This window comes from Opisthocomus hoazin, chromosome 7, assembly GCF_030867145.1.
Source record: "Opisthocomus hoazin isolate bOpiHoa1 chromosome 7, bOpiHoa1.hap1, whole genome shotgun sequence".
Taxonomy (NCBI): Eukaryota; Metazoa; Chordata; class Aves; order Opisthocomiformes; family Opisthocomidae; genus Opisthocomus; species Opisthocomus hoazin.
In genome coordinates, this window is record NC_134420.1 from 29,308,774 (window position 1) to 29,332,253 (window position 23,480).

Sequence of the window (23,480 nt, forward strand, 5' to 3'; positions counted from 1 at the left end):
TACTTTCTCTGTTTCCCCACTTGCTTTCTCCTTGCAGGAGCTAAAAAAGAAAAGAAATCACAAGAAACAAGTAAGAAGACTTTCACTGAATCATTTTGCTCTATTGCAAAGTTTATGAAGAAAATCTCATGGGCTTAACTTCTGTGTTTTGTAGAAACCTAAGACTGTATATTTGAAACTGCATACTCTTTTTCTCCTTTCTGCTAAGTAATGCCACCTAATTCCAACACAAGACCATTATTAAAGCACGTTTATGCCACTGCACTGTCCTCACAGAAGTTGTCAGGACTGTGTCTCTATGATACCTCACTAGAGTTCAGCATCACCATTATGGTTCATCCACAGCAGGAAGCACATCGTCTTCCACAGAGCACTGCACCCATATGCTTGCTTACTGGTGGCAGGCCCAGGCTCTGGGTTGCTGATTACACAGTGAGCACCTGCCCATGGCAGATCTGGCTCCGGGCAGACTTCCTGTTACAGCGCCGCAGCTCCCTGAAATGAGATTTATGCAAACTGGCCAAAAGCTGTGATGTCACAGCGCACTGATAGACCCAAGGGCTATCTCCCTTCTACAGACATTTGATAAAATCAGGAACTTCACATACAACTCGGGAAGAAGTTCACCTCAGAACCTATTAGGGCAAACTATGAAAACTTGTTAGGGTCTTTCTCCTATCCTGAGATCCATTACTGCAAAGGGACTTCACGGAGTCCGAGGATCTCATTTTTTCTTTTTTTTTTTTTTCTTTTTTTTCTTTCTCTTTTTTTCGTTTCATGTGATTTTTTCAAGTCAGTTATTCTGGATGTTTGAAAACTGAATTAAGAGAAATTCACTCAGAAGTTGGCTGAATGTTGCAAGCTTGCAAAATGGAAGGATTTCCCCTCATTCCCCCTGTGAGTATATGGGGTTTATTCCTAATATGGATCATTGGGCTCAGTAGAAAAAGGCAAAGTAAACCAGGTTTTCTTATTTGAGAATATCTCTGTTTTGGTCTGTATTTGTAATGCCAGGAAGTTGGGCTTAGGTCAATATATAAAAGCTAGTGACAACATTGCAATGAATGGGAAATTAACGTTTCCTCCCTAAACTTGTATCTGATTTTGACCTCCATTTGTTTTCACAGATTAAATGTATGGTATTTTTGTACAGTATGCGTGTAGCAAGTCACTGATTTTTTTTTTCTTCTGTGCCAGCTTTGTGATACGAGGCTGAGTCTTTCTTCAGGTTGTAATTCTTAATAATCTGGAGTTTCTGACGTAGTTTATGTATTTAACTATCTACCAAACTGTGAGAGAAGAGTTGCTGAATGCTGATTTTATGTACTGCAGATTTTAGGACTCTGTGCTCTTTGTAATGATGACATATTAGTTTCTAACTTCAGCTTCTCTTGAATTCACTTGCTATAAAAAAGCAATTGGAGAACGAGGGGAAAACCCCACAGCTTTTAATTGGGTCTTTCAATGTTTTCTCTAAGATCTATTTTTTTTGTGTGTATGTTTGTGAGCTTATTTCTTTCCTTTCTTTAACTCTGAAGCATTGTTACACTGCTGTAATTTATCGTGTGGTGAGTTCAGAAATTATTATTTATGAAGAACGTAATGTCGCTAACCTGTTGTTCATAAACAAACCTTAATGGGAAATCTCTAAGCAGGATGGGTAAAAGAGGCCCTAACTAAATATTATTAAGTTTGTAGAAGCTGAAGGGATGTCAGATAAGGTGTTTTACTTGGCTTTTTATGTGTCAGAGGACTTACGGTAATTGCTATATGTGTCCAGAAACTAGAAAGAGACAATGCAGATCCAAGAGTCTTTTTAACAAAACTTGTATGAAGTTTTTCTTTTTGTCTTGTCCCATCTCGTGAAGGCTAAAGACATGTTTCCTTATCTTCACCCAGAAAGATGGCCCTTCGAATTCCTTTCGTGTTTGGTATCCATGCTGACTGAAAAAATATGTCTTCTTTTCAGGAGACCCTTTGGTCTAGCAGTTCATCATTGTCCCTGAAATCCCCTATCTACCCAAAGGGTGAGAAGACCCTAAAAATCTTTTTTTCTTTTCTCAAATACACTGAGTTGCCCAGTGGATCTACTGTAAGTGCATCTGGATAGAAATCTAAAAATAAACTAAGAAAATGAAAAAAGTACACAGAGATTTCTCAACGTTACTTGTTGGGTTTGAAAAAAAATATTAAAAGAAACCCAAACCTTGTCCTCAACTACCCCAGAAACCAGCAGCTACATCTAAATATATATATATATAATTGTTAATTCTCTGTCCACTTATTCACTCATAGCCAACTTTTCTAGATTCTTCTTTTCAGTATTGAATTCCAGTGCATACGTTGAATAAATGGAGTGAAAATCTAACACAGTCTAGCCCATATTCTAATTTGTATTGCAGTTAGTATTCTGGCTGAACTCTGTCCGGATGAATGCTATAACAGGCAGTGAAAATACAATGATGTCTTACAGGAGCACTTGACAGGGCAATTTGGGTTTTACTTTTGTGCTTAAAATGTCCAAAAATTAATAATTTTGTGCTTTGTACTTTCAAAATGGTTTTAAGAACTTTGAGCACTGCCAGTTAGACCCTCACATGGCATTGTTATAAATGTCTGTGCCTCCTGGGACTTTTTCAGAGGGGAGAGGTGGGCCTGCTTCTAGACAGGGGTTTCTGTGAAGCAATACTTCCCTCCTCCACCCCTCCTCTTTCAGTTGAGGGTGGGTTGGTAACTGCCTTCCTCTTGACTATGCTAGGAAACTCTTGCCCTTCATTTGGAAAACACTGCTCAAATGGTTTAGGAGTATTGCATGTTTCTCTGAAGATTAAGAATTTTGTATGGTTCTGCAAACTGTGCCCATGTCTTCCAGTGCATGACAGAATCTACTTTTGCTACAGGGTGAAAAATTCTTAAGTCAAACAATTTACATAAAGAGGGCCCCAGTTACATGTGAATCCCTAAGTAGCCACCTGTAGAAATTACAGCTTTGAACGGAAGTGTATTTGTATGAGAGTGAAAATGCCCCACAGAAGCACCCTGTTCCATATAACTGTGTTGCCAGCATGGTCCAGTGAGGCTGGCCCAATGAGTGATTATGCCAACATTTTTACTCATCTTTTCTAAAACAGTTATACTGTAAATTTTTTTCCAAGGAAATACAGTTAATGTTGGCCTTAAAACTTGTCTCAGCAGCACATCATTGGAAAATGTGTGGAATATTTTTGAATCACATGCCAGCAAATAGTTATGTCAGGATAACAAGAAAAGATCAGCATTTAGAGAATTTGCAGTCACCTGGAATCATCTGCCAAAGTCTTGGTGAATAACAAGAATTTTCAGATTGCTATTCAATTGAGTCCCCTGCATCTCTCTTAACCAATGCCAACCAAGCTTTCTCCAAGTAGTTTTGTGGCTTTTCCCTTGATTTTCAGGGCAAAGAAGGAAGATGGAGGCAACTCTCCATTTATCAAAATCTGTGACAGATAAAGTATTGTTTGTTGACCTCTTACTTGAGGTTGGAATATGGTTTTAGATAGCATGCTGCACCTCACGGCATGTAGGAAAGGAGATATCAACTTCAGACCACAGCTATGGGTTGCTAAAAAAGCTTTCTGTCACTCTTTTACATGAAAACAATTGATAGAACAAATGACCATTGACATCAGTTAAATATTAAATTGTAACATAAGCCATTCTTTGCTTTTTGTCAAGGGAAACAAAACAGTTCAGTGTCATGGAAGTGCTATTAGTAAGTAAGATGATGAAATGGGTGTGTGGGTGGGAAGGTTCCAGAGAAGGACGGGGCAAGTGGGTAAAGATTGCTACAAGAGGCAACAGCAGCACATGGTGAAACCTCTTCTCTCTAGCTAGAGAAAAAGGTTTTAATAAAACTTAAAAAAAAAATCAAAACAGAAAGAGGTTAAAAACAGATTCTTGGAAATAGTTTCTCTAATGAATAGAGGAAAATATCCCACCTTCCCATAGGATGAAGATAGTGAGAATCCATACTGTACTGTTTCCTTTGACCACCACCTGATTAAACTTTCAAATATTTAATATAAGTCTTCCCATATTAGTTACTGTACCCTTGAAGATCAGACACCAAGATGGAAAGTGGTGCCAATTCAAGTCCTTTGTGGGGATGGATTGGTCCAGGCTGCATGAGTTACCAAGGATATACACACACATATTTTATCAAATGGATCGCTAAGCAGAAAGCAAACTCAAGGAAGAAAATTCCCACAATCCATAATAATAAAGAGATTTTAAGTCCCAGACTTTCAAAACAGAGCATGTAAAAAAACAATGATCTATGTAAAAGCAGACTGGTTTTCAGATGTTGAGTATCTGTAACTCGCTCTGCAGTCAGCCAGATCTGTAAATATTAAGGGAATCACTTTTTTAACAGTCTATTTAACACACCTTCCTTTAGCTCTGGTCATTGAATACACATCTGAACTTGTAAAACTACCTTCTGAATTGTAGAAATACTTCATTTTCAGCTGTCAGACTGTGAGACACTATTGCCTGTTACAGTATATTGAACTGAAATGGGGTCATTTGGAAAATCTTAGGGAAGAAGTGACAACAAAGGTAGAACACAACTAGAAAAAGTAAAACCTTCTTTCCCATGCCTAAAATTTGTACTGTTTATCTATTTTTGGACTGATGATTGGTCTTCTTGCCAAGCTATACTTACATAAAGATTTGAGTGATAGATCTTTTGTTGTAGCAGTGGAAATTTTATACATAGCTAATTAAGCCTAGATTGCCAGGACACTTATTTCTATGGAAATTTGTTTACTTTTGACTAAATATTTATCAGAGCTACAACTTTTGATGCATTTAGATACAGAATTTTTTTATAATTCCAGTCAGTTTCTAGTATTTCCCTTTTAGTTGAAAGGAAACAGATTATTCTTTCAAGTTATATACATCTTTATGACCTTTTTAACCTCCATTACTCCCAACTAGTATGATGTACATTTTCCATTTTGGATGTTGAGGTCTCTCCTTTCACAGAATATGAATTCTTTCCTTTGAGTTATGAAAAATTAGCAATTCTGAATATGAAGGCAAAAACTTCATACATTCTTCAGGTTGACATGATTTAACAGGATGCATATATTTATGGAAAGGAAATGGGGGAGCAGGGTGAATTAATTTGCAAAGATAATAAAAAAAGATAATAAATAACACAGTCTCATTACTTTTTCTCATCAGAGATCAGAGTACACCACGGGTCTAAGGAATGAGTACAAGCGAATGCATATAACCAATCATGGTTAGAGAGAACACAAAGAAAATATATAGAGGAAAACCAGAAACATCAGAGAGAATCCACACTGTAGTGTCTCCTTTGACCACCCTCTGAAATCCAGAAAATAGGTTATACTTCCAAATAAATCCTTGTGCAGATGAAGGGCAATTCTATTGGAATCATATTGATTTGGAAAGGGAGACTGCACCTATATCCTCTGGAGACCAGAAAGAAGAGGACTTCCTTCACTGGTATCCCTGCTGTGGATACAATTAAATGATCATTTGCTCCTTTTACTTAGTCTTTCCCTTAGATTGTCTTTATTGTGGGTTATCACTTTCTCAAGATTTCCCCAAAACAATTATCCACCACCACAGATTATACTGGGAGCTGACAGCCAGGAAATGGATTTGCTCCTGAGGCTTTGAATATTGCATGGATGTGGTGCCCAGTTAGTGTGTATTCTAGAAGTCATAACATTTTAGACAATCCTACCAGTGCATTTCAATATGATATGCTAATACAGCACACAGCTACTACTAAAGATCTAACAAGGCCCAAAGTAATTTCTAAAAGTATTTTCTATTCCTCTGTGTTCTAACATCTAAATCCTCTGGGAATATTTCCCTCTTTTTCTTGATCTAATTTCTTCAACGTCATCACAGAAATCACATTCCTAGAAAAGGACAATCTTTAAATCCCAAAATTCCAACAGAATGAACTGAAGGAGTTAACTAGAAGAATTAAAGAGTAGAGTTAACAAGCAAAGGTAACTGATACAGTTTTCACCAGAAAAAAAATCTTTTCCTTTTGCCAGCTGCTTATCTATCTCCTCCATCTGGATTTTAATGGCAGCTGCTGCCTTAGGTTTCATGTTCTCGAGCAGTCTGAAGGAGAAAGAAAAAGAGAAGCTCACCTGCATTTCTGGCATGCTGTCACCATAGCCTAAGCTTAAAGAATGTTGGTGTTCCAAAAATGAGACAGATTTATGGATGGAGATATGGATTTAGGACATACAGATAGGCATATGAACATAAAAAATATGTCCATCACATAAGTTATCATGTTGTTTGAAATACTTGTCCTTTTCTTTAAAGTTACTTATGCTAAAGCCATTAACAGAAGAAAAATCTATTAGTACCTCCTAAAAATAATTTCCTTTCAGATCAAACAGCAAGAAGGTGTTTGAGTTCCACATTTCTGTTGACACCAAAAGAATTTGTTCAGGTTTGAAGAAAATATTGTAACAAACTTAATTGGACAGAAGTTTAGCAAAGCCCTGTGAAGGACATTGCCCTGCTCTATCTCTTCATTCTGGAAAAAGACAAAACCAAGCAAAACATGGGGAGGAAGACAAGTGGGAAAGTTTGCCCTGTGTCACCTTGTTTTAAGAAGATAGAGAGGACTTTAATTCTACAGCTAAGCATCCGATAGGTCAAAACTCGGTATCTGCCCCACATTTGGACCTTTCAAGTCTTCTCTCTGCATACCTAACAGCCCTGTGCAGCTGTTTTGAACCAGCAAACAGTTACAGTTCATCTTGGACAAACACTGAGAAAGAAAATGTTTTTATGCCCTCTGCCAATGTCATTACCCTCCTACAAACTGCCACTATTTAGTGAGAGCTCCTAGAAACACTCAGAATAATGTGCTTGGGCAAGACAAGTTTCTGCTTTCTCTTTTGTGTAGAGGAGGAATAATAATAATAAATGTCTGTCACTACCAAAGAAAAGGTTTTCCTGCTGTGCTGGTATGATGGCATCTCGGCTTGGGCCTGATGTCCAAGAGCTCTCTAAATAGTATCTGCAGAATGTTGGAGGGCAGGATATCAAGAACTTGTGTAATACCACAGAACAAGTTTTGCTACACAGACTGGGTCTAAAGAGATGGATTACTCTGGGGTTTTTTCTGCAAACCAGTGTTTGGTGTCAAGGGTTTTCTTCCTGCTGATTCAATAAGAATTTGAAGCCTCCCCCTTCTTTCCCTAGGCAATATAAGTATCTCCCCTTCACTAACTACATGAATAATTTTGAAAGGATTTGTGTAAGCTTACACTTCTAAAAATTCCTTTTCTCTTTACAGCCTTCTGAAGATATGGTACCCTATGACTCAGACCTCTACCGACAGCCCCATGACTATTACCAATATCTCAACAGTGATGGAGAGAGTCACGGTGGTAAGTTAAAAAATATCTCCTTGGAGCATAAAGTCTCATGGGATACCACAGGAAAGAAACTTAGGACATTCAGGAAAAGAACAAACATGGTGCTGCGATCTATAATGTATAGGCACACACTTTCAAATCAGAAAGGAACAACATTTTATTATGCTTAATGGCACTGTTCCAACCCAGCAACTGCAAGACAGTTTCTCTGAAAGAGAATTTTAGAAAGCACTGAATGATGCAAGGAGCTTCCAGGACATTCAGTGTATTGCCAGGAAGGTGGGCTCTCGTGTTCTCTATCCTTCATTATCTTCACTGTGTTCTTACATTCCTCTGCAGATCAAAAGCACTCTGCTTAGTTCAGAACTCTTTGAGGACATGGATTTGCAATACTGTATTTCTTTTCTTGTGTTCCCATCTTGAATTCCTGTTTGACTTAGGTCCTAAATACGCTATACGTGCCTTCATTTTAATTATGTTTCCTTGGTATTTGGCCTTTTTAAACTCCATATATTTCTCTCTATCTTTTGATTTCTTTTGCATGCTGCCACACCTAGCTTTAACTTTCAGTCTTCCTTCAGTACATCCAAGTAGTTCCTCTCTCTAAATCTATGTAAAACTTCCTGGTAGCTGTTTCTACGTAAACCTAGCTCAATATAAAAATACTGTATGATTATTCATCACTTCAATTTATGTAGGTGATTTCAAAGTCTTGGTTTCTTTGTATTTGGATGTCTTCTGGGCACTGGACTCTAAATCAATATAGAGGGGAGAGTCATGCTATGTGAATTTTGTCTTCTGTGCAATACAATGGTCCAGCAACACCACCCTGGAAATATCAGAGTCAATATTGACTCAGAAAGGAAAAGCACCGTTGTACCATATCACTTGTGGCAGTCCCTTCAGATCCTGGAGTTTCCCTAAAAGACTCCCACTGATACAGCAACTAGAGCCATCACTGCTTAATTTAAGACATCTTTCAACTTCACAGCACAGCACTGTTTTATCTTTGGCAACAGAAGCTACCTTAAGGGGCAGCAAGTTACAGAATAGGATTGTTCTCGGCATTTAACTGTGAAAAAGTCCTACCTAAATTTGTTCTCTACATTGCATTCAAGAAATACCTATGATATTCTTAACACCTGGACACAAAGAATTAATTCAGGTTTTATAAGTTATCTCATGGCATCTGTCAAGCCACATTAATCAAACCCCACAAATTCCACGCGGAAATTCAGGGTTTTTACATTATAACCTGTACCTGTTTACACACCCATAAAATGAGGATAACATTTATTATCTCAAAAGGCAATTGTGACCATTAAACAATAAATATAAAAGATGTCATATAGGAAAGAGCACTGGGACATAACTTTTCTGTCATTAAATCTATGCTACCTCAAGGAACAACATCTCTTTATCTTTCATAATCTTATCATCCCACCTGGTTTACTGCCCATTTTCCTGTTGGAAGGCTGTTCCTAAGCTACGCTGCTCAGCTCATTAACACATTTTTACTCATCACAATGAACCAAAATCTCAAAAGTCGCCTATGTGGGTTATGGCCTAAGTAGTATCTAAACATCCACTTTGAACAGAAATTTGTCTCTTCCTAAACTTGTGTTGCATTTGTCCTAAAGACCCAAAAAGACATTGTTTAATGTTTTAACTCCTACAGTAAGTGGTTATGGAAGAGGCCAATTAATCCCAGCCTGCACATTACAATCAAATTTTTATTCATGAAAGCACCTGTAACATAGTTTTTTGTGTTTAAACATCTAATACGCCCTATGGTTTTCCAAATTGCTCACAATCTGAAAGAGCAAGGAACAACCAAAGAATACAAAGGGAAGTGAAAAACACAAATTAACACACTTTGCTTATTTCCTATAAACACTGAGAAACCCACCTTTGGCTTTTGTTTTGTTAATATGACAAAAGTATTTGGTCTTGAGAAGAGATGTGGAAGAGCAGGAAAGGGATGTCACAAACTACTTTTAGAAATACGTACTAAGTGTTCAGAACAATGTGGAAAAAAGCACAATGATTGAAAAATGATGAAGAAAATGGCTAAATAAGGTGCTGAAGTGATAGCAGCAAAGTGAAAGAGCTGAGAACATGATTAGATATGAAAAAAGAAGAAATAAGTAGGACAGAATTGTGAGAGAGAAGTTCAGCTTGGGGTACAGTGAGATCACTGGCAATACATAAAAAGTAATTTTGCAGGTCTACTCAGTAACATTGTGGATCTCAAAGAAAAGTTACCAAATAAAGTAAATAGATACTGCAAGACAATAATATTTCTGACTTTGCTGATAAGGGACTGCTAAAGAAATAGAAAGTCTTGCTCAAGTGTCAGACTAACTCTCACTGCTAGTAAGCTAATTTTCTGAAAGGGAGATGGCAATAGTTTAATCAGTATCTCTGCCACGTGCATTACTGTCACTTTTCTAGAACATAATGCTGAAGGCAACCCTTATTCCATGTTTACATGAGTAGGCAGTAAAATGCACACAATAGTGTGTCACTAATTTAATACATAGGAGATCATTGCCAATAACTGAACACTAAATTTAGCAAGCAAAAACACACCACAAAAATATCCACATGTTCATCAAAACATGCATTGTTTCCATTTATTTTGTATACTGTAACTATTTTGTAAATACTGCAATAAACACAGAGACACAGTCATGCAGGACAGAAGCTACTTCAAGTGATCATGTATTAGTCCATCACCCTACCCTAAGCTTGTATGCTAGTAAGTCTGTAAATGTAATACAGCATATTTTGTAACACTAATGCAATCTTAGTAATTACAAAATTCCACGGCAGCTTTATCTCTACGTTATTACTAAACGTTATTGGTTTAGTAAAAACAACTTATTGGATTAAGCTGAATTCTGACCCTTGTTCACTTTGTTGCTAGCCTCATGGAACTTACTAGATTTCATGATTTGGGATTTTATTTTCATCCCACCTCCTAGAGTAAAATGATCATTTAAGAATCTCCGCTTTGATTTTGTTTGGATTTTTGCCCACATAGAGGTGGAGGAAAGTCCAACCACGTGAACGTTGGTCTTAAATGCTATGTGCAAAACAGAACTCCAAACTTCATTAAAAAATCCCCTCTGTTCAAAGCCATTCTCATGATTTGCTGGGGCCTGACTCAGATTTTTGAATATTTGACATTATTAAAACCATTAAGTTTGTAAAGTGAGAGCTAATGAGATCCTACTGTTGTTATATATAAGACCGCTGCTCTGCCTAGGAGCACAGCATTTCACTCAACAGAAAGTGATTCTGTAGGGAATGAAGACATGCCTTTTCCACTGTCATTCAATATTTTTCTCATTTCCTCTACGGGTTTTTTCTTGGCTTGTTTTTTTCAGATAAGCGAAACACAATGGAAACATCTAAACTGTGCAATGTGGCACTGTGTAAGAAACCCTCTCCTAGTTGAAAATGAGTTGGAAAATCTGTACAGTACAGAGCAGAACCACCCAGAGACACTAACTCAGACCTCACAAGTATAGCCCTGTCAACAGTCGTCTCCTTAGACCGGGCAGAGTGCTGTGCTGACAGAGCTGTCACGTTTCCGGTTCAAGCGCTGGCTCATGAATTTCTGCATGGTTTTGCACTACGTGATGCAGATTTAGGCTGTTACTCCACATTATAATAAATACATTCCTTAAGCCTATTTCATATTCTAACTAACGGTTCTAATATTATTCATCTATTAAAACAGGAGCAAAGCAATTTACATTGGCCAGAAGATGACCGAGAAATTTCAGTTACATTTTCTCAATTGTAGAGCAAGTATCTACCTCCACGGTGAATATTAACACAATGCCTTTAGGTTCACTATTGCTGCCCAACAGGCTAACATCCTCTCTGTCATGGGCAGGAGTTCAGAATTCATGATTGTCCTTCCTCTAACCTTTCACTACATACAAGACCAAAACAAACATGATCTCCATGTCTCTATAACAGAGAATTTTTTTCACATCCTCTTTCACTTCACATGAAATTTCTCATAATGACTCCATTGTGCAGCTATAGCTTGGCTTTTAATGACATTTTCCTTTACCCAAAGAATAGACACTTTCCATTTCTAGAATTTTTCTCTCCTTTCTTTTTCTTCTGTCCACCTTTACATTTTTGAGAAAATAACAGGATTGCTACGCGTTACTGACACAACCCTAACAAAAACATAGAAGTAAATAGCTGCTGCTAACTCTAATAACTGCAGACACAGATATTCAGGGTTTTTTTTTGTTTTTTTTTAATATTTTCATGTGCAGCAACTTAGCCAGGATGGTTAACTGCAGAAGGGCTTGTGGAGACAGAATTCAGAATTTCTCTTTCAGTGTAACTAGAACAATACTGTTTTTCCTAAGTATCACTGTGAAATTATAGATAATTCAGAAATAAATAAAGACTTTTCCTCCTGTCACAACTTGAATATCTGGACATAAGTCTCTGTTGAAGTAATTTCTGACATAGATTTATTTTATAATATATTAGTATTATGTGGTCACTGTAAGTCCCTAAATGCTGTGCTATTAGTACTATTCTATTATAGTATTTTTACAGCAGCACCTAATTCCATAAAAAAGGAATTCAGTAATGACTAGGCTAAATATTGCATAGTGATTAACATGAATATGCATAAATAGTGTTCCATAGGTTCATTTATTTGCCAAGAAAGAGTTTATAAGAACAGTTCTGGAGGCAGCAGGACCTTGTCATAGGCTCCAAAAAACTAATAGATATCTTGAAGTATAAGAACATGACTGTTGATAAAAAAATTTTTCAGAACAATCAAAAGTAGACCACTTGGAGCATGCACAAATACTCATAGCTATGTGTGTTGGAAACCTACTGTGTTCTCTCAGCCACTATAGTTACTAGTAGTGAGACTCCACAGCTGAAGACCTGCCATTGACAGCCTCAGAGAGTTTTGCCTGGGCTTTGTCACCCTCACAAGTACACATTGATCTCATTTGCTGTTGTAGATTATCAAAGACAAGGAGTCTCTGAGAATAAACATTGCCATCTGACAAAGGACTTTCTACACAAGGAGTAGAGCCAGATCATTCTAAGGAACAAGAGTAAAGATTACTCCTGCAATGTATTCTCAACATTTATCATACAGGACGGCCCATAGTATATGGGACCTCAATGGCTGGCTCTACATAGAGAAATCTGCAGTAATTTAACCCAGAAAAAGCATGAGTTAGTGTGACTCAGTGTTCCAACTAAACAAAAAAATTTCAGACTGAAAGTGCCCAAAGCCTCCTACCAGGACACAGCCTTAGATGACTGGTGGATTCAAACTCATGTGCACTCTTCCATTTCCTGGGTTGGAGCAGATGTGAACGTAAAAGTACCTGGGTACTTTGCACTTATAAAAACCAGTATTATACCAGAAAAGACAAAATTTTTCTCTAGCACTGCAACATGAAGAAATGCTACTGTGCATTATAATTACAACTTTGGGGAATAAAATCCATACATCGCCCACAGAAAGCACTATGCACCAAAGCAAAGAAATTACAAAGTAATGCAGAAGCTCCTGGTGTGCTTTTATAAGCACCTTTCTGTCCTTTCCACATGCAGTGACATGGTTAATCCATGAATCAGAAAAGCAGGTAAGACAAAAAAGTAAACATTTGTGTGGTAAATGGTCTGACAGAACCTCCAAATAAATTTCTACAGGCCTGAGCCATAATGGCATCTAAAAGAGCTTAAAACTTCTCAGGTACAACTACAATTGGTATAAACATATCACTGGGTTCCCTCTAAAGGAAGCCACATTTGAAGTCACTATCCTGGATTTCAAATCCTAAATGAGATTAGACCTAATCGTTTGAAACAGAAGTGGGGAAGGGTGAGGAGAGAGAAGCTGAGAGAAAGAATGAAACTGGTATTTAGGAAAAAATATTCATAGCCCATTATATCCAGAGAATGTCACAGACAATAGCATTATAAGTCAGAATGAGACAATTGCTCCTCTATAAATTCAGTATCACTCCACTTGGAACAACACATTCAGTACTGTCCATCGCATTATCAGAAGGATGTCAACAGCTGGGAGGGAGCTTCGAGAAGTGCACAAGTATGATTAGGGGGGTGAACATACTGATTTATATTGAAAGGCTGAGAGCTAAATACATGCAGCTGGGTTAACTGATAATTAGGAGTAGATTGTAAGGGTACAAGATAGCAAGCTGAAAACATGTCAAAGGTAGCACACAAATTATTTATAATAATACAAGGGAAGAAAGCTCGGAATAGCAAGATATAAATTAGAACTATTACATTGAATGTCATAAAGACATTTCAGCCATGCATAAAATGATCCATGAAAAATAAACTATGGAAGATTACTTCCTGGCTCAGAGCAGAAGATATGATGTTGACTTTGATTTTAAAAAACAGAATTCACACAAATAAGTGCATAATTATGCATGCAGCTACTGTATGTAAGAAAGAAATAGAATTTGCAATGCTTCACTTTTCTTCTAGAAGATTTTAAATTTTGAGCAGCAAATGTGAAATTCTAAAATTTTTGGAGGCTTTTACTAAAAAAAACGGAAATCTAAAACTGAGAATTATATGGAATTTAATTTCAAAAGTAAATAAATCAGGAAACAGTATAGTGGCTGAGTACTTTTTATGTTTTTGAAAAAATCTAAATTATCACAGACATTTCAAACATACTAAATAGATAAAAAAGGTAGAGAAAGAGTCTGCATCAGAATTTAGCCTCACTGTAAACAGTGTATGCAAGACTGCCACAACAGTTTATCCTTTTATTCTCTAGTATTGGTACTGAACATGTGTGACATACCAATGCATGATTACAAGAAATATCTAGGAAAGTGTCCTGCCTTTTCTGCAGCACTCCTGAAATTTTGCTAGCAGATTAAAATGAAGACTGAAAATAACTGCAGAATGATCTGTAGATTTTCTCCATCTCCTCATTTCCATGCCCTGATGAAGAGTGTGATGAGAATACGACAATATGTAAATCAGTAGAATTTGTTGCCGAAAGAATGCAAATGTAAGGTTGTTACGGTCTCTTCTTAAGAAAGGTGCTAGTATTAATGTCTTTTGCATCTTGTGCAAAATTATCATTGAAATCCGTCTCTCCATCTAAGAGTACTTTCCTAATTAAACTGGCATAAGTATTACTTTCCAGCCACAGGCATTTATGAGATTAGGAAAACAAACTTTACAGGGATCTATACAGGTTGTCACCAGAGACAGACAGGTCAAGAGGGATGGTGTGGAGAGGGCGGAAAGGATACTGACAGGAGCAGGAACCAATGAGAGAGAGGTAAATGCCATGTTTCTTAATTTTGTAATGACAGATAACCTGTTTTTAATTTCTTTAGATCATTACTGGGAATATCATCCACACCACATGCACAGTGAGTTTGAGACCTTTGGAGACAATCACTTCACAGAACTGCAGAGTGTACAGCCTCCCCAGCTGCAGCAGCTGTACAGGCACATGGAGATTGAACAAATGCATGTCTTGGATTCTGCAATCCCAACCACACACATTGGACTCAACCATCAGGTATGGTTACCAGACCTTACTTAGAATTTAGGGTGATAGTTAAGGGTAAGGAAAATGATGCATCAGGGAATGCATACTCTTATGTGAAAGAGATTGCTGAAATGAATTATGCAAGTTCTTACTGCAGAAGCATTTGATATAAAACTCTTCATTCTCAGGACAATGTGGTTCAAGCATTCTTTTTATCTGGATAATGAGAAGTCATAGTCCTCCAACTGTGCCTGAAAAGATAATTGCATTTTGTGGAGGTTTTTGAAATTTCCAAATTTTGTTTAATTTTGAATGAAAATCAACTATTTTGAAATTCTGCAGAGGAACCAGACCTGAAAAGCTATGCATTGTCATAGCAAGGGTATCCATGACTACTGAGAAGTATTCTGAGCCTTGTAGTAGGAAAGTTCTAAATATTTCCAAGCAACCATGACAATTTTACCTGACCCATACAAGAAATGCTAACAAAGACAAGTCACTGGTAATTTTACCACAGTGAAACAGGCTGAGGACAACCTACTTGTGGTTTTACCTGAAAGTAAATAAGCCATGAGTGAAAGCACACTGTCATGTCTCTGCTCAGATTTTACATGAAGCCAGTCATTTCCCTGTAAAAAAAAAGATACTCCATTGAGCAGTAAAGATCGCCAGCAAAGGGCCAGTGAGCTCTCACTCAAGCTGAAATTATAAGCAGTTCCATGGTACTGCAAAGATACTAAGCAAAGTGGGTGTGGAGATCAATTTTAACTCTTGATCCTATAAGAATATGCCCAAAGTCATTACTGGGAGCAATAAGAAAGGTGGGTGATCTCACGCTAAGGAGTTTTGCAAGGCAGGCAAGCCACATACAGTGTGCTGAATACAAGAAGCAGGACTGAGGCCAGAGAAACAAGTGTTTGCTGACAGCAGTGCTGCGTGTAATGGTGCCATTGCTGAAGTTTTGTGAGAGAAACCGCATGCATGAAGTTGTCGTTCTGGGCTTCTTTGTTCAAAGCAAACTGAAATTGTATACAAATACTGTACTAATCAAAAACAAAGAAGGAAAAAAATTGAGTGAATAAGTTAACACTGTCAACAGGAAACTGACTGACTGCAAGCCACCAAACTTCTCACCTACTACTCAGAAAAAAAATCAGGAATAGAATATACAGTGTAGATACAAACAAAGAATTAGGAACAGAAAGTTACAAATATAAAAAATGCTTCATGGAACAGCATTCTGTGGGAAGCTTCAAGTCATTTCAGTTGCTCACTGCAACTGCTAATACATAATGACCAACCGTTACCTCCAACCAAAGGCAAAGAATAAAAATTAGCACCATTATGGATGTCTTTGGAAGCATCAACAAAAAAACAAGAGAGGGTGCTTTTCCTTATCCCACTTAATTCTACTCAGTCATTGTCTTTCGTTTCAGGTCGAAAGGCAGAGAATTAATATTGTTGCAACTTCTGATACAGAGCACTGTGCTCTCTCTGCCCCACCCCAGACCAAGCTGCAGAGGACATTAGTTGGTTGAATTCACCACTACCCTCCTGTTGCTCACCAGCTGGGGAAGTTTGGCTTTTTGCTTTAACCTACAGTAGCTCATGCAAATGGTACTCTGCAAGTTCTGAGGTTCAGACTCTGGTGTGTCTCAGTCACAGTCCTAGGCAACACATACTATTATTCAATGCATTTTCAGAGAAACAGAAGCAGGAAGCAAGCTTTAAGCCTCCTCAGAATTTGCCAGTAACTAACTGCACCCATGCTTGTCGTGCAATATCAGACTTACAGTTTGCAAATAAAGGAAGAACATGCAAAGACATTTCTTCTATTTTCTGTTGATATCACATTATTTCATGAAATCAGATTTGAGGCTCAGGCTGTTCTTGGACAAGATTTCTTTAAAAAGTTTTGTTAGCCTCCCAACAGGTGGTCTCACCAAATAATAAATTAAGAAAAGAATAGTCATTCTGAAGGGCGAATGAAAGAAAAGGTTGGAAAACTGTGAAGAGCTTTAAAAAGAGGAAAATCACAAATGGATGCCACAGACCCTGAGACAACACCAGAATATGGAAAGTAGCAAGCAGTTTCTTCAGCTTTCTCCCTCCAGAACTCTATTAGTAACCTGGCTCTTTCAAACACACTAGCAGGTCCTCTGTGGCTCTGTGTAATATGACTGTGTGACACTACATACTGACCTACACTGAGTTTCAGGTGCAAAGTAAGTGTAAGCAAAAATACAGCAGACAGGGAAAGTGGGGACAGAAGGGGGGAAGCTTACTCAACTCCCCAGGTCAGTTTCTGCAACCCCTTTTGCTTGTGAGACACCATTCTGCCCCCCTCCTCCTCAGCACTCTCCCACCACCTCCCTCTGTCCCCAGAGGAGGGGTTTCCTTACTCCCACACCACCCCACAACACACTCCAGGTTTCCACAGCCTTTTTCTCTGCAGGGGTACCAATCTCTGTTCGCCTCCCCTGTAAGACATTGTCCCACCTTCTCATTCCCCTTCCCCCATGGTAGAGTCTCTCCCTTCCTCCCTACCCCCGAGGCCGCAGCTTTCTTAACTGTAAAGAGCTAAAGGTGACCCTGTGGTGAGGGCTGAAGTTTCGCTCTTGGGGATCTGACAGGAAGCTTACACACACTCTTACCCAATCCTGGCCTTCCTGCCAGCTCGGCTCCAGCCAATCTGCCAACTCATTAACCACCAGCTGCTGCACCCCAAAACCAGCCCTTTGCACACTCCGTATTGGGACATTTTAAGCTGGTGCAAAACTAATCCGAGAAGCACCACTCAGCACAGCCCGACATGGGGTGGGTGGTGTGACTCATGAAGTGAACACCCACTCCCCGCTTCAGTGCCTAAGGTCCCCTGGGAAGGGAATCAGGCTCAAGATGACCTTTCTTGGTGAAGGGAAGGAAAAGTAATTCAAAAGGATCTCACCTTCCAGGACTACAGATCTGACCCATTTCATGAAAACCACATTTTACATGCTGCTGGGTTTGGGGGATGTTGGTTGTTTTTTTTTTTTAACGTAGGAATTGGGTTCTTACTCCCTGCCCGTCAGACTGATCTGTTTCTCATTCTTAATAATTAAGAAACTGCAATAACTCATGGCAACTGGTCATGATCCCTAACAAACTAGACTACAACTGAGAATTTACAGAGCTGAGGTATATTCCACACTGCTCCTGAGAAGAACTCTATATAAGGGCAAGAGAATTTAGCACAAAAACCAGCTTGCTAGCTTTTCAGAGGAGAAATCCCCATTAATGGGGAATTTTCAGAAAGTCACTTAGGAAAAAGGAATGTAAGCCAACATGATGCATCCTTCATCTTAGTGCTAAGGCTATTCCCCTCCTCATGGGGGAAATTCAGGACAGGAACCTGACAGCCCCGTGTAACCCCGCCTCCACAGCTGGATGCAGTCCTGTAGGGATACAGTACTGTCAGAAGGTACTATGCCTGAGAAGCGAAGAGGACAACAGGGCCAAAGCCAGTCAAAGCAGCCATGCTAGGGCAGAACTGTTCAGCTCTTTCAAATTTAAAACAGTAGTTCCAGAAGGTCTGTGTTAGGAAAAAAGTTGTTCTCAAAAGCAGTTTTACACTGAGGATAGGCAACAGGGATCAGAAACTCGTTAGGAAGAATGCTAGTATTGGGGAGGTATGGAGGAAGAGGGGCAGTATCACTTGCACAGGATATAACATATAGGAAAGTTCAGACTTTCACAACCTTATTCCTCCTTCCTTCTTGTAAAGATGCATCTTTGTACAGGTGTAAGTGTTGACTGTTAGCTGGAAGTATTTCTTAATTGCATAGTATTTATTATAAATGTCACACCTAAGTCACTCAGTTTTACCCTACACAATCTCACATACCTCTTGCTTTCTCTCTCCTTTTCTCTGTAACTCTTTCCACAACATTTTTTTTTTTTTTATCTCGATGCCCCACTCTATCACTACCTCCTCCCTCTACTACTCTTTTCTCCCAAAGGTGTCCTATTTGCCCCGGATGTGCCTACAGTACTCCTCTCCACCGCAGCCCAGTTCCGATGAGGAGGACATAGAGAGGCAGAGCCCCCCATTGGAGGTATCAGATGGGGAAACTGATGGTGTGGAACCTGGGCCTGGAATTATGCATGGAGAAACAGGTCAGTGAAGACAGAGGGACTTCGTCAAGCTATGCGCTGAGCAGCTATTACCATGATGATAATGAATAAAATGGTAGAACTGCTGTGCTAGTATTTTATCCCACTGCCAAAGTTTCGCTTTCCCTGACTCCTTGCACTCTCCTGTCCTCCAAGTCTTTCGGCCATAACTACGTCTATATCTCAGATCTCATTTCTTCACATACTCCCACTTCCTCCTTCTGCCTTGCCTATTCAGGCTTCCTGAATGGAAATGGCTTTTGCCATTTCTACTCCAATTTCCATTAACAGAAGGTCAAGGAACTGACGATTTTTAAAAAATATTTCACTCTTGTTTGCTCAGTACTTGAAAGCCAGGTTCTGTATAACCTGCCCAAATTAGCTTCAAGTTATCAATGTTTTTCAGTTATTGTCAAATTATCAAATTAATTTCAAAGCAAGGGTTTGGCCTTTGGAATTCGTTACTTGTGTTTTTTCTTCTCGGTACATCAATCCACATTAAGTCCTCACAGTGTAATGCTGTCTATTGTTATAAATGATGCAAACTGAAGATGTTATGTGACTGACAAGCTAGTTGAAACAGTTATATGAATTATATATGTTCTGCTGTTTCACCAGGAACTACATGCTAATACTAATGCTCCACTGCCTTTCTTCTCTGACTCACACACAGGCAGCAAGAAAAAGATACGTCTGTATCAGTTCCTTCTGGACCTTCTTCGCAGCGGAGACATGAAGGACAGCATCTGGTGGGTGGACAAGGAAAAAGGTACTTTCCAGTTCTCCTCCAAACACAAAGAAGCATTGGCGCATCGCTGGGGCATCCAGAAAGGCAATCGCAAGAAAATGACCTACCAGAAGATGGCACGGGCTTTGAGAAACTACGGCAAGACAGGGGAGGTCAAGAAAGTCAAGAAGAAGCTGACCTACCAATTTAGTGGAGAGGTGATGGGAAGGGGGGTCACTGATAGGAAGCATTATCCTCACTGAGGCCTTGGGACCCTAAGCAAGAAAAATATAAAGACCTCCTGGCTGGATACCAGCAGAGGAGATGGACGCATCTTTCTCTTTGCTTCCTGTGTCCCCTTCTCTGCCTTTAAACGGCCTTTACCGTCAGATGTTTCTGGTACGAATTCCCTTCTTCAGCATCTGAGTATCCTAAACGTGACAGAATTCTTTGCTTCCATGCTACAAGTTGGACAGAGTTGGGAAATTAAAACAATGTACAAATATATTATTGTCAGGAAAGATTTTTTTTGATTGTATTATAACTAAAGAACACAGTTGATGAAGTTTTGCCTTCAAAGGTGGTGCTGTGTCATTCACAGTGACACTGCATTGGCTTACAGCTTTCAAACTAGCATTAATACAGGCTCTGCTGCAGCTCTCAAAGCTAGAGAGAAGTTTGCAGATCTTGGAATGATACTCATTCTTTTAAATAGTAATAACATGTACATATTTAATAAAATTTGATATAATGAGGTTCTGGTGTTTGCATAATAAATGATTACTTCACAAACAAATCTAATGTGCATTCAGTTATGCAGATACAGCTCATGTGTGGTACCTGAACAAAAAGCACACTGGGTTATAGGGCCACATCCATCTCTCACTACTTTTGAATTTATTAGAAACATCATCAGTGCTGTCAAACTAAGTCACAAAGATAATAGGTGAGATATCTTACTGTGAAAAAGACTACAGTACTGAATTCAATTTTGAAATACATATATATATATATATCTCCATCATTATGTCTTCCTGTGCATATGAAGCCTTGCCAGCTGAATAATTTCTATTCACTTATACCAGGAATTGCATTTATAGCTCTGTCCGGTTTAGAACATAACAATTAACCATGTTCTTCTGTGGTTTCACTCATTTTCCTGCTCCTGTTCTTTCCTCTTGCTTGCTTACCTCCATAGCAATATCTTGATTTTAGCTCATGAACCATTCTGGGAAATAAGTTGTATTTAATCATGTCTTTGAAGAATTCTAGTACAAAAGTTTTTCAAGCTTTTAACTATGGATTTTACTCCCTACTGTAAAACAATTAATAGCAACTAATAACAACTGCATTGCGTGGATTACACTCAAAATGCAAAATAAAAGATAATTCAATGCCTGAAATGCTATGGTAAAGTCACCCAGTACATATAAACACAGAAAAGAAAACCGAAGTCAACGAACACTAAGAAAGTTAACATTTTAACTTTTAACATTATTTAGCATATCTCAACCGTGTTCAAGCACTCAGAAATCAGGAAATATCATCACGACTCTTCCAAAACAAATCAGGTGAAATGAGACAGGTCTAGAATGAAGAAAAAGGTTTTTCTTTAACAGCATTAAAATGCAGTAGAACATGCCAAATATGACAGTTTGGAAGTCATAACTAAGTAACATAACTAGGTAACTTTAAGCTTTTCAGAGCTTGCTCCTCACTGAAATCAGAAATATTTGAATGTGATGAGCTTCTTACAGACCTGAGTTCTTGAAATTATATCTTAACATAGTTTTACCTGCACTAACCATCTCACTGTGGATATGAAGTCTGGTGACATCACTGGGCTACAGTGCCTCCTTGGAGCGAAACAGAAAGAAGCTCCTACTTAAAAAAAAAAAATTTAAAAAACACAATTTAGTACTTCCCAATTCTTCTTCCCAGTTCATGAACACGATAAATACATCAATCAGTGTCAGAAATTAACTGAGAGTTAAAAGCAGGTGAGGGCTTCAGAACTGTCTCTATCGAAGACAAGAATAATAAATAGAAATTATCTTTCAGTCTTATAAAAAATCTTCCAACTCAACTTTTAGTTACTGTTTTTTGAGGATCTTGTATATTCTTCTAGTCAAATATTTTTTATTCAGTTAGGGTTAGGATAAGTCAACACTATAAAACAATTTAAGAATAGATTTTGTTTCTAAAATTGTACTGTAAGAATTTACTTCCTATAATTTAGCGAGTATTCCTGTAATACTCGCTAAATTAGTCTCAACTCTATCTGCATCTGTATTGCATTTGTAGGATGGAAGCTGAATACACTGAAGGTAGCTCTCAGAAGACTAGAACAACATTCAATACTGACATAATTAGGGTTTCTTCAATGCTGAGCTAGAAACTCAGGACTTTTCTGGTTGGTACTCATGATGACTCTCCTCCACTGACTTACTACTAGAAAGTGATAAAAAACATTTGCCTTCATCAGACTTGCAGACTTGATATTCAGGAAAACTATTCCCCTCTTCATAAAAATATCTTTATCACAAACACAGCTTGAAAAGCAGAACTGATCATTCTCTGACACTCTAATTTGGAGGAGAACAATCATTTCCTCTTGCAGGATAACTATGATGACTGAAAAGAGCTAACTGGTGAGCTAATTGTGGAGATGTTTAGGATATCACAAAAGCCATTTCAAGTCTGTCAAAAAGCCTTCTTAGATCTCAGAGTCCTAGTTTTCCATTTTGCTAGCAAGTCTTGCATAGAAAACAATTAGATGCTGGAGAAATAATACAAAATTAAAATAAACAGTCAAACAGAAACAAGAAGAACCTTTAAAAGAGTGACTTAAGCACTGTGCATTACTATATAATACTATTTTAGAGCAGCCACTTGTACTTGAATTGAAGAATTTGCGTTTTACGCTGGTTTTGGCCACAAGTAACACAGAAATGGGAATGGAAGAATCTGACTAAAAACATTTCTGGGGACAGTGTTATTTATAATTAAAACATTTTAAAAAATACTACTGAATATACTTTAACAAGAAGGTTTAAAATTTTCTTTATCTCCACAGTTGAAATCTTTTTCTCTTCCTCTTGTTAATGCTTTGAAATACTGTTTCTAAAAATATTCACTCCCCATCTGTTTCTGGTTAGGTTTTTCATCTGTGGCATAAAGAGTCTGAATAATTGTGTGTTGCAGCTGTGAAAGAGACCAAATGATGATGCTTCTCTGCCACGGTACCATCTGTATCCCGTCCAATCAAACTGGTCTGGATAGTGGCTGTCTAATCAAGCTGAATTATTGCCATTCAGTTGCACATGCAAGCAGAAGCTCTTTGGCCATTTTAGAGACAAATACCAAAATTAATGTGACAAAATCACTGGTTCAGGAAAATTACAGATAGGCAAGCATTCAATTTTCTCTGAAAGTGGCCAAGTACCAGGCAGGCAAACGTGCTGGGAAAAGGTAGGTCAGGTCATTATCTGGAGAGATGACCCATGATTAGCACAACTTTATTGGAACATTTTGCATCCCACTGCTGTTAAGATCATCAATCCTTTTTCAAAGAAAGCATTCATACTACAGCTGGATATTCAACTTACATACG

The 23,480-nt window shown here is 38.2% G+C and overlaps 1 protein-coding gene across 1 annotated transcript; it reads left to right on the forward strand.

Moving 5' to 3' along the window:
• The first annotated feature begins 567 nt into the window (after nucleotides 1-567).
• Nucleotides 568-20,622, forward strand: SPI1 (Spi-1 proto-oncogene). The gene is made up of 5 exons (XM_009933051.2): nucleotides 568-897; nucleotides 7,346-7,439; nucleotides 14,831-15,018; nucleotides 18,987-19,143; nucleotides 19,814-20,622. Exons 1-5 carry the CDS (start codon nucleotides 853-855, stop codon nucleotides 20,128-20,130), a joined length of 801 nt encoding a protein of 266 aa, XP_009931353.1. The 5' UTR covers nucleotides 568-852; the 3' UTR covers nucleotides 20,131-20,622.
• Nucleotides 20,623-23,480: the final 2,858 nt, after the last annotated feature.